The sequence below is a fragment of the Emydura macquarii genome, unplaced genomic scaffold (genome assembly GCF_026122565.2).
Source record: "Emydura macquarii macquarii isolate MOO-44397 ecotype Brisbane River unplaced genomic scaffold, CSIRO-AGI_Emac_v2 contig_3287, whole genome shotgun sequence".
Lineage (NCBI taxonomy): Eukaryota > Metazoa > Chordata > Testudines > Chelidae > Emydura > Emydura macquarii.
Window position 1 is genome coordinate 2,091,586 of NW_027133424.1, and position 13,130 is coordinate 2,104,715.

General features: G+C 43.8%; 1 protein-coding gene across 7 annotated transcripts in view; it reads right to left on the reverse strand.

Moving 5' to 3' along the window:
• RALGPS2 (Ral GEF with PH domain and SH3 binding motif 2) overlaps window positions 1-13,130 on the reverse strand; it is a 304,700-nt gene that overhangs the window by 23,267 nt on the left and 268,303 nt on the right. For 6 of the 7 annotated variants that reach the window (XM_067532587.1, XM_067532591.1, XM_067532590.1 and 3 more), the window contains one exon: window positions 8,293-8,385. In XM_067532587.1, the coding sequence (XP_067388688.1) occupies window positions 8,293-8,385 (93 nt within the window). Of the gene's footprint in view, window positions 1-3,869; window positions 4,013-8,292; window positions 8,386-13,130 lie in introns of all 7 variants that reach the window. The other variant, XM_067532592.1, reaches the window with a different exon arrangement.

The following is a 13,130-nucleotide window of genomic DNA, read 5'->3' on the forward strand; positions in this document are numbered from 1 at the left end:
GTATTCTGAAGTTCTGTCTCACAGCCATGTCTTTTGGAGAGGTAACAGCAAAGCTGTTAGTGCCCAAAAAGAGAAAAAGAATGTACTGATGAAATTTGTCAAATACAACTTTTTTAATAATGTTCCTCTATTCCTAGGGAAGTGAGGGATGGATTGATGAATGAGTCCTTTCCAAGAACAGAAATTAACAGGAAAGAAATTTCACTTTCTTTATCAAGGACTCATCCATCAATACGTTACAGCAAGCAGTGAAAAAAGGTACACAAATCTTCATTTGATGGAAAGAAGGAATCCAGGAGTGAGAGAAACAATGCACAGAGTTTACAAAGATAACTCACAGGTTAAAAAGTGAAACACAAATCACCTTTCACCATGAGCTGCTGAAGGCACAATCATCAGATAAACAGAATATTGATACTACACTTAACTGTTATACAGAGATTTGTGGATGAAGATTGCTAAGTGCTATACAAGGGGTGTAAAGCATTATTATATCATTTTTACATATATGAAGAGGTTTAAAAGGGTTACCCAATGTCATTCTGAATCAATGGCAAAGCCAGGAACAGACCCAGAGCTCCGTACTGGTGTCCTGTTCACTGAATTATGCTAATACAGTTTCTAATGTTTTGAGAAAGTAAGGATAGATGACCAACTCATTTGCTTACAAATCTTGGTTATATATAATACAGTGCCTGTAATTACTGAATTTACAGTGTAATTAGCACTGTGGTTATGCTTTTTGCTGCCACTGCATTGCTTTTTGACCATCTCAAGAATGACTGGTTGACTTTGGTGCTTTTCCGTGTCAAAGAGAGCTATCTTGGGGGAGGTTCACCCTAATCTGTCAATCTGAAACACTTCTCAGTTTATGATCTATTTACATTGGTGGATTTGTATTCTGTTTACCCAATCCCCCACAGCAGTGAGATCTCCACTGATACATTAGAACAGGAGTGGCCAAACTGTGGCTCATGAGCCGCGTGCAGCTCTTTTATAGTTAAAGTACAGCTCGAGAAGCCACCCCCACCCCCATTCTCTGCCTACTGGACCTGGGTGGGGAGCCTGGAGATTCTGTCCTGTAGCATGGTGGTGGAGCTAGAGGATTCTGCCTAACGCGGACAGGCATTTCGGGAGGGTGGGGGTAGGAGAAAGACCAAGAATCTTGAATGGATTATGAGACACACAAAATTTCCACCCCAACAGGTCTGTATGTTATCATCCTGTCTGGTATTTGAAGTTGGGTCTATTTCACGAAATTATGTCTGGTGGGACCTGGACTATCTGATGCATTTTTTGTTTTCTCAGTTTCTCAGAATTACACTTGGTAATTTTCTTCTATATACCTTGGCTCATGGAATCATTTCAGGAGCTGACACTATGGAGTATAGAATTTACATCAGAGATTTAATTATTAACCAGGAAGACTGGTTCCCTTAACTTTTCAAATTTATTCTTGAAGAGGAATACCATCAGTGACATGGAGTACTGACTGTTAGTCCTTCTGTACTGCTCATCCATTGTGTTCAAATCAAGCAGCTTACCTGGATTGTTTTGTTCAACATCTTCATTAATGATCTGGAAGATGGGGTAGATTGCCTCCTCAGCAAGTTTGCAGATGACACTAAGCTAGGGGGAGTGGTAGATACCCAGGAAGGTAGGGATAGGATACAGAAGGACCTAAACAAACTGGAGGATTGAGCCAAAAGAAATCTAATGAGGTTCAACAAAGAAAAGTGCAGAGTCCTCCACTTAGGAAGGAAGAATCACATGCACAGCTATAGAATCGGGACCGATGAGCTAGGCAGCAGTTCTGCAGAAAAGGACCTGGGGGTAACAGTGGATAAAAAGCTGGATATGAGTCAGCAGTATGCTCTGGTTGTCAAGAAGGCTAATAGCATATTGGGCTGCATTAGGAGGAGCATTGCCAGCAGGTCGCGGGAAGTGATTATTTCCCTCTATTCGGCATTGGTGAGGCCGCATTTAGAGTATTGTGTCCAGTTTTGGGCCCCCCACTACAAAAAGGATGTAGACAAGTTGGAGAGAGTACAGTGGAGGGCAACAAAAATGATTAGGGGGCTGGAGCACAGGACTTATGAGGAGAGGCTAAGGAAACTGGGCTTGTTTAGTCTGCAAAAGAGAAGAATGAGGGGGGATTTGATAGCAGCCTTTAACTACCTGAAAGGGGGTTCCAGGGAGGATGGGGCTAGGCTGTTCTCAGTGGTGGCACAGAACAAGGAGCAACGGTCTCAAGTTGCAGTGGGGGAGGTCTAGGTTGGACATTAGGAAAAAGTTTTTCAATAGGAGGGTGGTGAAGCACTGGAATGGGTTACCTAGGGAGGTGGTGGAATCTCCAACTTTAGAGGTTTTTAAGCTGAGGCTTGACAAAGCCCTAGCTGGGATGATATAGCTGAGGTTAGTCCTGCTTTGAGCAGCCGGTTGGACTAGATGATCTCCTGAGGTCCCTTCCAACTCTAATATTCTATGATTCTATGACAAGAAAACAGTGTTTCTGTAATATCCAAATCATTCTTCCAGTGGCTGAATGTACTTCCTAGTGTTATGAAGGTTTTATCAGAATGTTTTCCACGCAAGTGGCCTCCAACAGCCTGAGAGCAGTGATCACCTAACCTTCTAGTGTATCGCTAAATAGTCTTGGGGCTGTGTCTAGCCTGTAGAGGAAGATTTGGGATGGACAACAGATGCCTTAAAAGTGAAACCTCAGAAAGATTCTGTGGCTGTGTGTGGTAACAAGTATGTATGTCGAGTGTACTGTGTAGTCATTGTAGCTGTGGAGGGCAGTATGGCAGCAAGAACCTCCATAAAGAACCTTCCCAAAACAGTTTATGAATTTGTACCCATGCTTGAGGTCAAGTATGACTTATTTCTTGCTCTTTTTCTTTGGCAGTAAAAAAATTCTTTGGCCAATCTCACTATAGCCCTTGTCTGTGGAAGATGTGCCAGAGCTATTATCTTATCATGGATGCTCATTTGGTGGGTGCAGGTTTGGAGACACTGGGTAAATCTGCTTGATTCTGTATATCATCTCTTACCCATTTATAGAGAATTTCCACTACTACTGTAACAACTGAAGCCTGTTCATTACTTTATGTATGCAATGCTCATTACCTGAATAGCATTTGTTAGTAGGCATGGCATGTCACAGTCATTTGCTGGATTTTGCACTGAGCAAAGGAATAATTAGTTCCATCCTGGTAACTATCATCTCTCCCTCCTTTAGACTAATATCTGACTCTTGAGTACTTGTTGGCAGATTTCCTCTGCCTTTGACTGTTGACATGAAAAGAGGGCCTGGTTTGTAGAATCTTGACTCTCTTTTTTTGTCTGCTTCTGGAATGGAAGGGACTTCTTCCTCTTTTTGTTGGGTTATGCCATGAGTCTGAAGTGTCTCTCCAAAAAGTTCTGCTACTGTAAACCTGGAGGAGGAAAGGACTGGTTTCTTTGCCCAACGGTCTTCCAAACACTCAATCACAGCTGCCTGCATAAAGCTATATTTGAGGCAATAGAATTTTCCAAGAATTTATCACCATTTACCATGAAATTACTAGTCAGGAATACATTACACAGCCCAGATTTGGTTTTGTGTCTGGTTGATCTTTCCACATTGCTGCATGCAACAATGGCCATAGGAAAGGACGTTGCAGAGCTAGATACTTGTGTGACTGGTGAAGGTGTCTGAAAATTTTTCTCTCAATTACTGGTCTGGACCTTGAGAAAAAATCCATTGTATAAGATTTCTGTGTTCTGACGGATGCAATTGCATTTTTGACAGATAGTGCATCAATTTTTTCCCATCTTTATACGTTATAGAACCTTAAAACTATGTTTGATGGAGCTCCTGCTCTTACCTGGGATTTTCCTACTCAGCCATAATCATTTTATCCATAGATGTTTATGCATGATGACATTTAAGCATGAATGATTCTTTGTCATTGGTGGGAAAATATTTGCCAGGGTATCTGACGTTCAATTTGGGCTGTGGAACTTTTCCCTAGAGGAAAAAAAGAGGAAAAAAAGTGTCCAGTTGTAAAACCAAGTCGCTTCCTTTTGACAAGGAGAATCTGCCTTGGGCTTGTAGATTGTTCTTGCCTTTCCCCCTTATGTGAGGACGAGCACCCTAGTAGATGTTCAACCTCTAAAGGACTCATCTTTGAAGTGCAAATCCCTCTGAAAAGGATATTTTAGAGAGATGATGGCCATCTGCTCTCATCACCTCCTTTTGGTGATTAGCTCTGGGATTGTTTTCTAGTATTAAGTCTCTCCTTTTATCTCGCTGTGTGGTACTTTGCATACCTGAAGGGCAGGGTGTGCAACCACCCTATTTTACTATCTCTGGACCTGAGACAGATAAGCCCTTCGGGCCTCTGCTTAAGTTGCTCAGAACAAACATTTGCCTCCTCCTAGGGCCTAAGGGATTTTCCCCTTGTGGCTGGAACATTTGACACTTCTTGAAATTGCTGTTTGGAGACTCTCTGATGGTGAGCCACTTGTGGAAAAATGAGGTAGGGAGGGCTAAGGCTGGGAGGAAGCAGACGGCTGAGAAAGAGAGAGAAAGGGCAGAATAGCAAAAAGCCCCAAAGCTGTAAAAATAGATAATGGCAGACACACAGTACAGGGGTTTGTGATAGTGTACATACACTACTTCCAAAAAAAGGGGGTCAGGGGAAAATAATATAAGCTTCCTTGTAGGGGAGAGAAACAGATGCTTCTCCACCCAGAAGGAAAGAACTGACAGCTGGCCTCATTTTTGAAGCCATCCCTAAAAAAAAAAAAGGCTGCATCTGAGCTACATGAGAGGACTTTGTGTCTAGAGGGGAACAAATTCTGACTGGACCCCAGGCCAAGAGGACCTCCACCTATAGCGCTTAAGACAGAATGCCAGTGTCTTCTGGAGAACAAAATTAATTTTTCATCAGTTAACCCCTCCAGGGGATTTGGAATAAAATCTTGTTTAATATCTCATTGTGTAAACCTCTAAGTCAGCTGAATGCTAGGGCAGCTAGAGACTTGATAGCCATGACAAAAAGTAAAATTTAAAGGTGACTAATTATTTCAGCAAGAGTTCATAGTACAAATGCTGCTTCTCTGCTCACAAAAGACGTTTTGGAGGTTTCCCCAAGGATGAGACCAATGACATCCTCTGCCCTTGCAGCTCTGTACAAGTCTCCATATTAATGTAAAGTACTTTTAACATTCAAAGAGCTATTTGTATTTTTCATATCACTAACATGTATATACCTTTAAAAAAGGCCTCTCTCTAATGACCAGTTCATGTCCATCCTCTTCCAGCTATAAATAATCTCATCACCTCACAATTTCAAGTGATCTCTCTATAGTAAGACGTGCCCTCTTTTCCCCCCCCCCCTCAGTTGTCTGCTAACTCTTAGCTCTCAATCTTCCCTTTTCCTCCTAATACAGACTATGGATCTCAGTTTATACTAGCAGATATGAGGGAACATTATGTGTAGCCGCTGTGATTAAGTTAGAATAATTGATGATGCTTCTATTTTATATATTAAGAGATACCTACAAGGCAGTAAGTTGATGTTTGTCTTATGAAAAAAGACAACGTTCAAACTTCCAGCAAACTCATTTACTGGATATTATTTTATTATGCAATTATCATCACATGCACCACCCAGCTTGTGCAACAGAGGATAAACCAATTGATGCAACAGCTACCTTCTAAACACAAGTGAAATTCACACAGCTGCGGACCATCTCCAGTTTACCCTCAGATGGTTAAACTTCATTCCTGAATTGTAACTGACCCAAGTATGAGCTATAACAGACTCCATGACAGCTCACCATCAGATAATCCAGACTTGAGAAGCAGGCTGATGGCTAAACTATTCCATTTCACAAAACCCTACAATATAGGTCATGCATAGCTGCACCACCGCATGGGAGCACCAAAAGGCACTGCACTAATTAGGTCGGATGCAGATAAAATCGTGAAGTGTTGAAATATCTCCATTAAAAGTAAAATTAATACCCCCCTTCTCCTTTAAAATTACTGATAAGACTGAAAATGTATCTCCAGTTTAAAGTTTCTGGTCTGGGAATTATATATTTACCTTTGGAGAAAAAATAATATACTGTATATCCATTTAATGCATACTACTTATCCTTAATAAAACTATTATGATAAATTAAGATAAAAGATTGCTCCCCTTATGGCGTGATATTCATGGACTGTATTGTATTTATTACCTCTCTATTATCACTGAGATTTTCAAAATATTTTTTTTAAAAGGCCATAGATTGACTAAAAATTGTTAATCTGAAATAAATTGCTAATCAATGAACCATCTATACATAGAAGTGAAATATTTTTTATTTACAAACAATATAATAGCTACCTATGTAATTCCGCTAGGCTTCCCACTTCCAAGAGCTACTCAGATTTCCACATCCTCCCCCCACCCAACATTTTTATTTAATCTGTTTTAAAATTACTTGTTGAGAAGTGTATGTATCTTATAGGTACTCTAGTAAAACCCAATCTCATCCATATCACTGTACTAGGGAAACATTTCCCCCTTTCTGAGTTAGCATTTGATACATTGAAATGGAGAAAACAGCAGGAAAGAGATTTATAGAACGATGATTCTGTTCTTGGAAAAACACATTCTTTGGAATAAAACCTAAAGGCATCAAATCAACAACAGGAGCAGAAAACGTGACATACTGGCAGAAAGGAGGCTTTTTCAATTCTCAATGCCTTCACAAAACAAGCAATAAACCCTTTATAATATAAGCCAGCAACCTATTATTTTTGATTGGTTCTTTTAATCTACTTTAATCATTTGTATATCATGTGTCTTTCCATTCTTTCCTGCTACTTCTACTCTTAATGAGGCACATTTGACTATGTAAGTTTTTCACTAGTACCACAGATAAAGCTGTCCAAAAATGCACTTCACTAGTTTCAGACTAGGCAGTAACAACTGAAAGATCATTGCTCTCAGCTAAGCAAAGAGAATGCCAATTTAAGTGGGGAGAAAAAAATAATGAAGTCATGAAAACCTTTTTAGAATGCACTAAGCTATTATTATTAAGCTACTTTAGATATTATAATATTTTGTTTCCCAATTAAATTAAGTAGTGTAAATAAATTTGGAAAACACCCAGCTTGTTATATAAATAACAAAGATTATTTTTAGTGGATTCTTTATACAGAAAGTAGAGCAAAATTCTCAGAGATCCAATATCCTACTAATAAAAATACCTAAGCCTCAAACCTTTGCCCTCTGCATGCAAGAAACAGAACATTCTGTGCCATAGAAAACAAGTTAGTCCCCCTTTCTAGGATTCTGGAGCACAACTACTTATTTTCTGAAGTTATACAGCTTTATGCAAAGGAAATGACCTAATGTACAGTGACATCTGACAAAATTCACATGGCTAAAAAAGCCTTGAAACACTGAATACAGCAACTGCCTAGAAGTGATAGTCACAGCATAGGCCCCACATATGACATCAGGGGTTCTCAATTTGTTTCTGTCTCTTAACAGCTACATCAACTAGGATACATCCATTCCCCCTTTCATGACTACACAGACCACCCTTATCCCCTCCCTACCGGTTATAGCATAATATTCCTGGGGCAAGTAAAACAAGTGCTTACATAAGAAAGTAATAAGGAATTACTAAATGTAATTTTAGCTATTTTCAATGTGATTTAGCAGCTGGAAACAAGATACGGGAACCAGCATCACGTGACAAGCCAGCTCTCTGTATACCACCAAGAAGTGCTCTGCAGCCACTGGTGGTCCACAGACCACAATTCAGGAAGGACTGGATTAGACAGAACAGGAAGGAAGAGTAATGCATAAAAGATGGAGTTTAACACACACTCCAGTTCTTTACACATTTAAATATTTATATGTCATTGTTTACTTAAATTTTGGGAGAGGGGCAGTGATATGTTCTAACCAAATATTGTAGGAAGATATGGTCTACAGGTGAAAATGCAGGAAAACCATTAGCCATTGATTTCTTTTTTTCCTTCCAGATCTTCCCTAATGTGTTTAGTATACAACTTCACTGAGCCCAAATGACATGTGCAAAGCAGATGTTCCCTGTATAGCTTATTACAATACCTACTTCTATTAAGTTGTATCCATATGAAATGAGACAGACTGACTGAAGGACAGGATAGTAGTGTTCACTTAAAGGCACACAGGTCCTGGACTATTCTGTTGGTGTGTGTATCAGGAAAGTGCATTTACTTTTAATTTTGTCAGGGAGATGCAGTATAATACATACATGTTTTCTCTCTGTAGCCTTCAGAGACTTTGCAGGATAATAAAAAAGCTGGGTCCCACACAGTGCTGCCCAGTATTTTGTCCAAGATGCTACCTACAGAGAAAGAGAGTGAACAGATTAATAAAGCAAAACATTTCATGCTGTCTTGCTGTTATAAATGCATGCATGTTTACCTCATCATCCCATAAATTTCCCTAGGACAGCAACTGCCCAGGACCGAGCCCAGCTGAAAACAGCTGCCTTTGCACTGATACTATTTCTAGTTAGTTTAAGAATACGTGCCCATGAACACAGCATGAATCAAGAAATCAGAGTGCAGAGGTCTTGATCATGCCGCAATGATCTAGGCATTGAATAAGGTAATATTTATTTTCTCATCTTTACCAAGGTTTATTATTCAATACTTCACTGACTTTGGGTACAGAAGTACCTTGTCTTTTTAATGATATATTTGCCATCAAGGTGTACCATCAAGAATTAGAACACTGTTTTTGTTTGGAAATTACTGATTTATTACAAAATATTTGTAATAATACAACTAATAAAACCAATTTTAGCTGCTGTCATTTCAGTACACATACGCCATCCAGCAGGGTAGAACATGCTTTCCACACAGTCACCATTAATCAGGTGATGCTCATATAGTGGTATGATTGTCTTCCTCTCACTGGATACTGAGTGTGTCATTACACGGCTACCTCCATTAGCTTGTGTAGTGGGAACCATAACATTGCTTCTAACCCACAGTCAGCCAGCCAACTTAGCTACAGCAACATGCACTTGTGATCGCTTATAAAAAAGCTACACTGATTATTTTTGATGTATTGCTCTTTGTCAAATTGTCAATTGTAATTATGTTTAAATAAAACAAAATTTCCAAACCAGCTGCTAACAGAAGGAACATTAATGAAAAGCAACATTTACTATATGTTATCAGCATTGTAAGACATTGATATGCCAGACATCTTAGACCTCTAATTAATAAAGGAATGAGATGCTTTTCCCTCTTCTTGTGGAAATATAAATCTAGATGATTTTAAAGAGTATTGCAAGCATTTACTCTTTAATTTGCATACATTCATATTATGTTTTAATAATTAATAATGAATGAGTCTTTTTTAAATGGACAGTGAAAACAAGGTTACTTACCAGTAACTGTTGTTCTTCAAGATGTGTTGCTCATATCCATTCCAATTTAGGTGTGTGCGCGCCCCGTGCACAGATTCCCGGAACCTTTTTCCCTAGCAAGCCCCGCAGGGCCAGCTCAGGCGCCCCCTGGAATGCCGCGCTCATGTCGCGGTATAAAGGGCGCTGCTGGCCCCGCGGGTCCCCAGTCCCTTCTTTCTGCCGACTCCGACAGCGGGGACGGCGGGGGGGGGGGGGGGGGGGGTGGTGGTGGTGGTGGTGTTTGGAATGAATATGAGCAACACATCTCGAAGAACAATAGTTACTGGTAAGTAACCTTGTTTTCTCTCTTCGAGTGATTGCTCATATGCATTCCAATTTAGGTGATTGAGTAGCCATACCCTTGGAGGCAGGTAGGAGTCACTGACAAGCGGCTCTACTCAGCACGGCCCTGCCAACCGCTGCGTCATCTCTTGCCTGTTGAACAATGGCATAGTGGGTCGTGAAAGTGTGAACTGACGACCAGGTGGCTGCCCTGCAGATATTCTGCAGTGGCACATTCTCTAGGAAGGCCGCCGATGAGGCCTGAGCCTTGGTTGAATGTGCCGTTATCGTTCCTGGCAGTGGCACTTTCGCTTGCTCGTAACATGCCTTAATACATGACGGGATCCAGGAGGAGATTCGCTGGGTGGAGACGGGAGAGCCCTTCATCCGATCTGCCACTGCTACAAACAGCTGTGTCGATTTACGAAAGGGTCTGGTTCTCTCCACGTAGTGTGCCAGGGCCCACCTGACATCCAGCGAATGCCATCTCCGTTCCTCATCTGAACCATGTGGTTTTGGGAAAAACACAGGGAGAAAAATATCTTGGTTACAGTGGAATTGGGACACTATCTTGGGAAGGAAGGCAGGGTGGGGCCTCATCCTGACCTTATCTTTGTAAAAAACAGTATAGGGGGGCTCTGAAGTTAGCGCTCTTAACTCAGAGACCCTCCTTGCCGAAGTAATGGCCACCAGGAATGCTATCTTCCAAGAGAGGAGGAGCAGGAAGCATGTAGCCATAGGCTCAAAGGGGGGTCCTGTCAACATGGTGAGGACCAGGTTTAAATCCCAGGGAGGGACAGGGTCTCGAACCTGTGGGAACACCCTCTCCACCCCTTTCAGGAATCTAACCGACATGGGGTGGGAAAACAACGACCGTCCCTCCATCGGCTGGTGAAAAGCCGAGATAGCCGCCAGGTGTACCCTCAAGGAGGCCAAGGCCAGGCCTTGGAGTTTAAGATATAGAAGGTATTCTAGGATCACCTGTATGGAAGTGCAGGTAGGTGTGATACCCCTGGTCTCCGCCCAACTTGTGAAGTGCCTCCACTTATCCCGGTATGTAACCTGTGTGGAGGGTTTTCTGCTACCAAGCAGAATCTGCTGGACCTGTAAGGAACAGGCCCTTTCACTCTCTGTCAGCCAGAGAGTGTCCAAGCTGTCAGATGGAGGGAGTCCAGGTCTGGGTGCAGCAGGCGCCCCTGGTCCTGGGAGAGCAAATCGTACCTGTTGGGAAGTGTGATCGGCGTGGCAATGGATAGGTCGAGCAGTGTACTGTACCAGAACTGCCTCGGCCACACTGGGGCGATCAAGATGACATCTGCCCTGTCCCTCTTGATCTTGAGAAGGACTTGAGGGAGGAGTGGGATGGGGGAAAAGGCATACATCAGGGACCATTCTATTAAGAACGCGTCGGACAGGGAGCCCAGCTTGTGATCTCTGAGCGAGCAGTATCTCGGGTACTTCTTGTTGCACGAAGACGCAAATAGGTCTAGAAGGGGAGTGCCCCACACATGGAAGATTGAAGTCATTACCTCGTGGTGAAGCGACCACTCGTGCCAGGGAGAGAACAACCTGCTGAGGCGGTCCGCCTCGTCGTTCCTGATCCCCAGGAGGTGAGAGGCAAATATATGAAAATTGTGCCTCACTGCGAAATCCCACAGACGCGTGGCCTCCTGGCACAGGGCCGAGGAGCGCACTCCTCCCTGCCTGTTCATGTAGAACATGGCTGCTGTGTTGTCCGTAAGGACCCGAACCCTCTTGCCCCTCAGGAATCTGAGGAAGGTCTTGCAGGCCAACCGGACCGCTCTGAGCTCTCGAACGTTGATATGTAGAGCTCTTTCCTCCGGTGACCATAACCCCTGGGTGCTCAGGTCTCCACTGATGTGGGCTCCCCATCCCACATCCGAGGCATCCGTGATAAGGGTCACGGACGGAGTCAGGTCTCTGAACTGAACTCCCTTGAGCACCTCTCTTGGATCCCTCCACCACTTGAGGGAGAACAGCACCTGTGGGGGAACCGTGACCACCTTAGTCAGTGAGTGTCTAGAGGGTGCATAGACCGAAGCTAGCCATGCTTGTAAGGGCCTTAGCTTGAGATGGGCCAGCCTTACCACATACGTGGAGGCTGCCATATGCCCCAACAGCTGCAGACAGCGTCTGGCTGTCGTCATGGGAGACGTCTGAAAGTCTATGATAAGGGATCCCATTGCCTCAAAACGCTGTAGTGGTAGGAAGGCTCTGGCCTGTATGGCATCCAGGGTGGCCCCTATAAAGTCCATGCGCTACACCGGAGCGAGTGTGGACTTCTGCTCATTAATGAGCAGCCCCAGTCTGGTGTATGTGGCGCAAACCAGCTCCAGGCTGTTCTGCACATGCTCCCGTGATCTACCTTTGATGAGCCAGTCATCCAAATAGGGGAAGATTTGTACCCCTTTACGGCGCAAGTGGGCCGCCACTACCGCCATACACTTAGTGAAGACTCTCAGGGCTGAGGACAGGCCAAATGGGAGTGCCACAAATTGGTAGTGGCCTCCCTGTATCCTGAACCTCAAGAACCTCCTATGTCGGGGTAAAATGGAGATATGGAAATAGGCATCCTTTAAATCGAGGGCAGCGTACCAGTCCCCTGGGTCTAGGGCAGGAATTATGGAAGCAAGGGAAGCCATACAGAACCTAGTATGTCTGATATATTTGTTCAGACGACGGAGGTCCAAGATCGGTCTCAGGCCCCCCCCCCGGCCTTGGGGATCAGGAAGTATCTAGAATAAAAACCTTTTCCCCTTTCCGTCTGCGGAACCTCCTCTACTGCGCCAAGCCCCAGGAGTGAGTGGACCTCCTGTAGCAGGAGCTGTTCGTGTGCGGGGTCCCCCATATAGGACAGGGTGGGGGATGACTCCGGAGGAGAAGTCGTAAGCTGTAGGGCATAGCCCTTGAGGACGACTCCCAGGACCCAACAGTCCGTAGTGATTGCTTCCCAAGCATGATAGAATGGCCGAAGCCTGTTCGCGAAGGGTTGGTTAGGGCCCAGGGGGAAGGAAAAAGCGCCACCCTCATAATCGCTGTCAAAAGCGTTTATTACCATTTGCGCCGACGGTTTTTCCACCCTGCTGCGCCCATGCTGAGGAGCCCTGCCGGTCCCGGCGATTAGGCCCTCGAAAGCGGTCCCGCCCCCTCCTTTGCTGAGCGGGTCTAGGGGCTGGTCTGGGCGGGGGAGGTGGCTGCCGCTGAGGTTGTGGGCGAGACTGGTGTCTTGCTGCCTGAGGGGTATATAGCCCTAAGGACCTCAGGGTGGACCTCGAATCCTTAAGGGCATGCAGCTTCTCATCCGTCCTCTCTGAAAAGAGGGCAGACCCCTCAAAGGGGAGGTCCTGAATGGCTTGCTGGACCTCCAC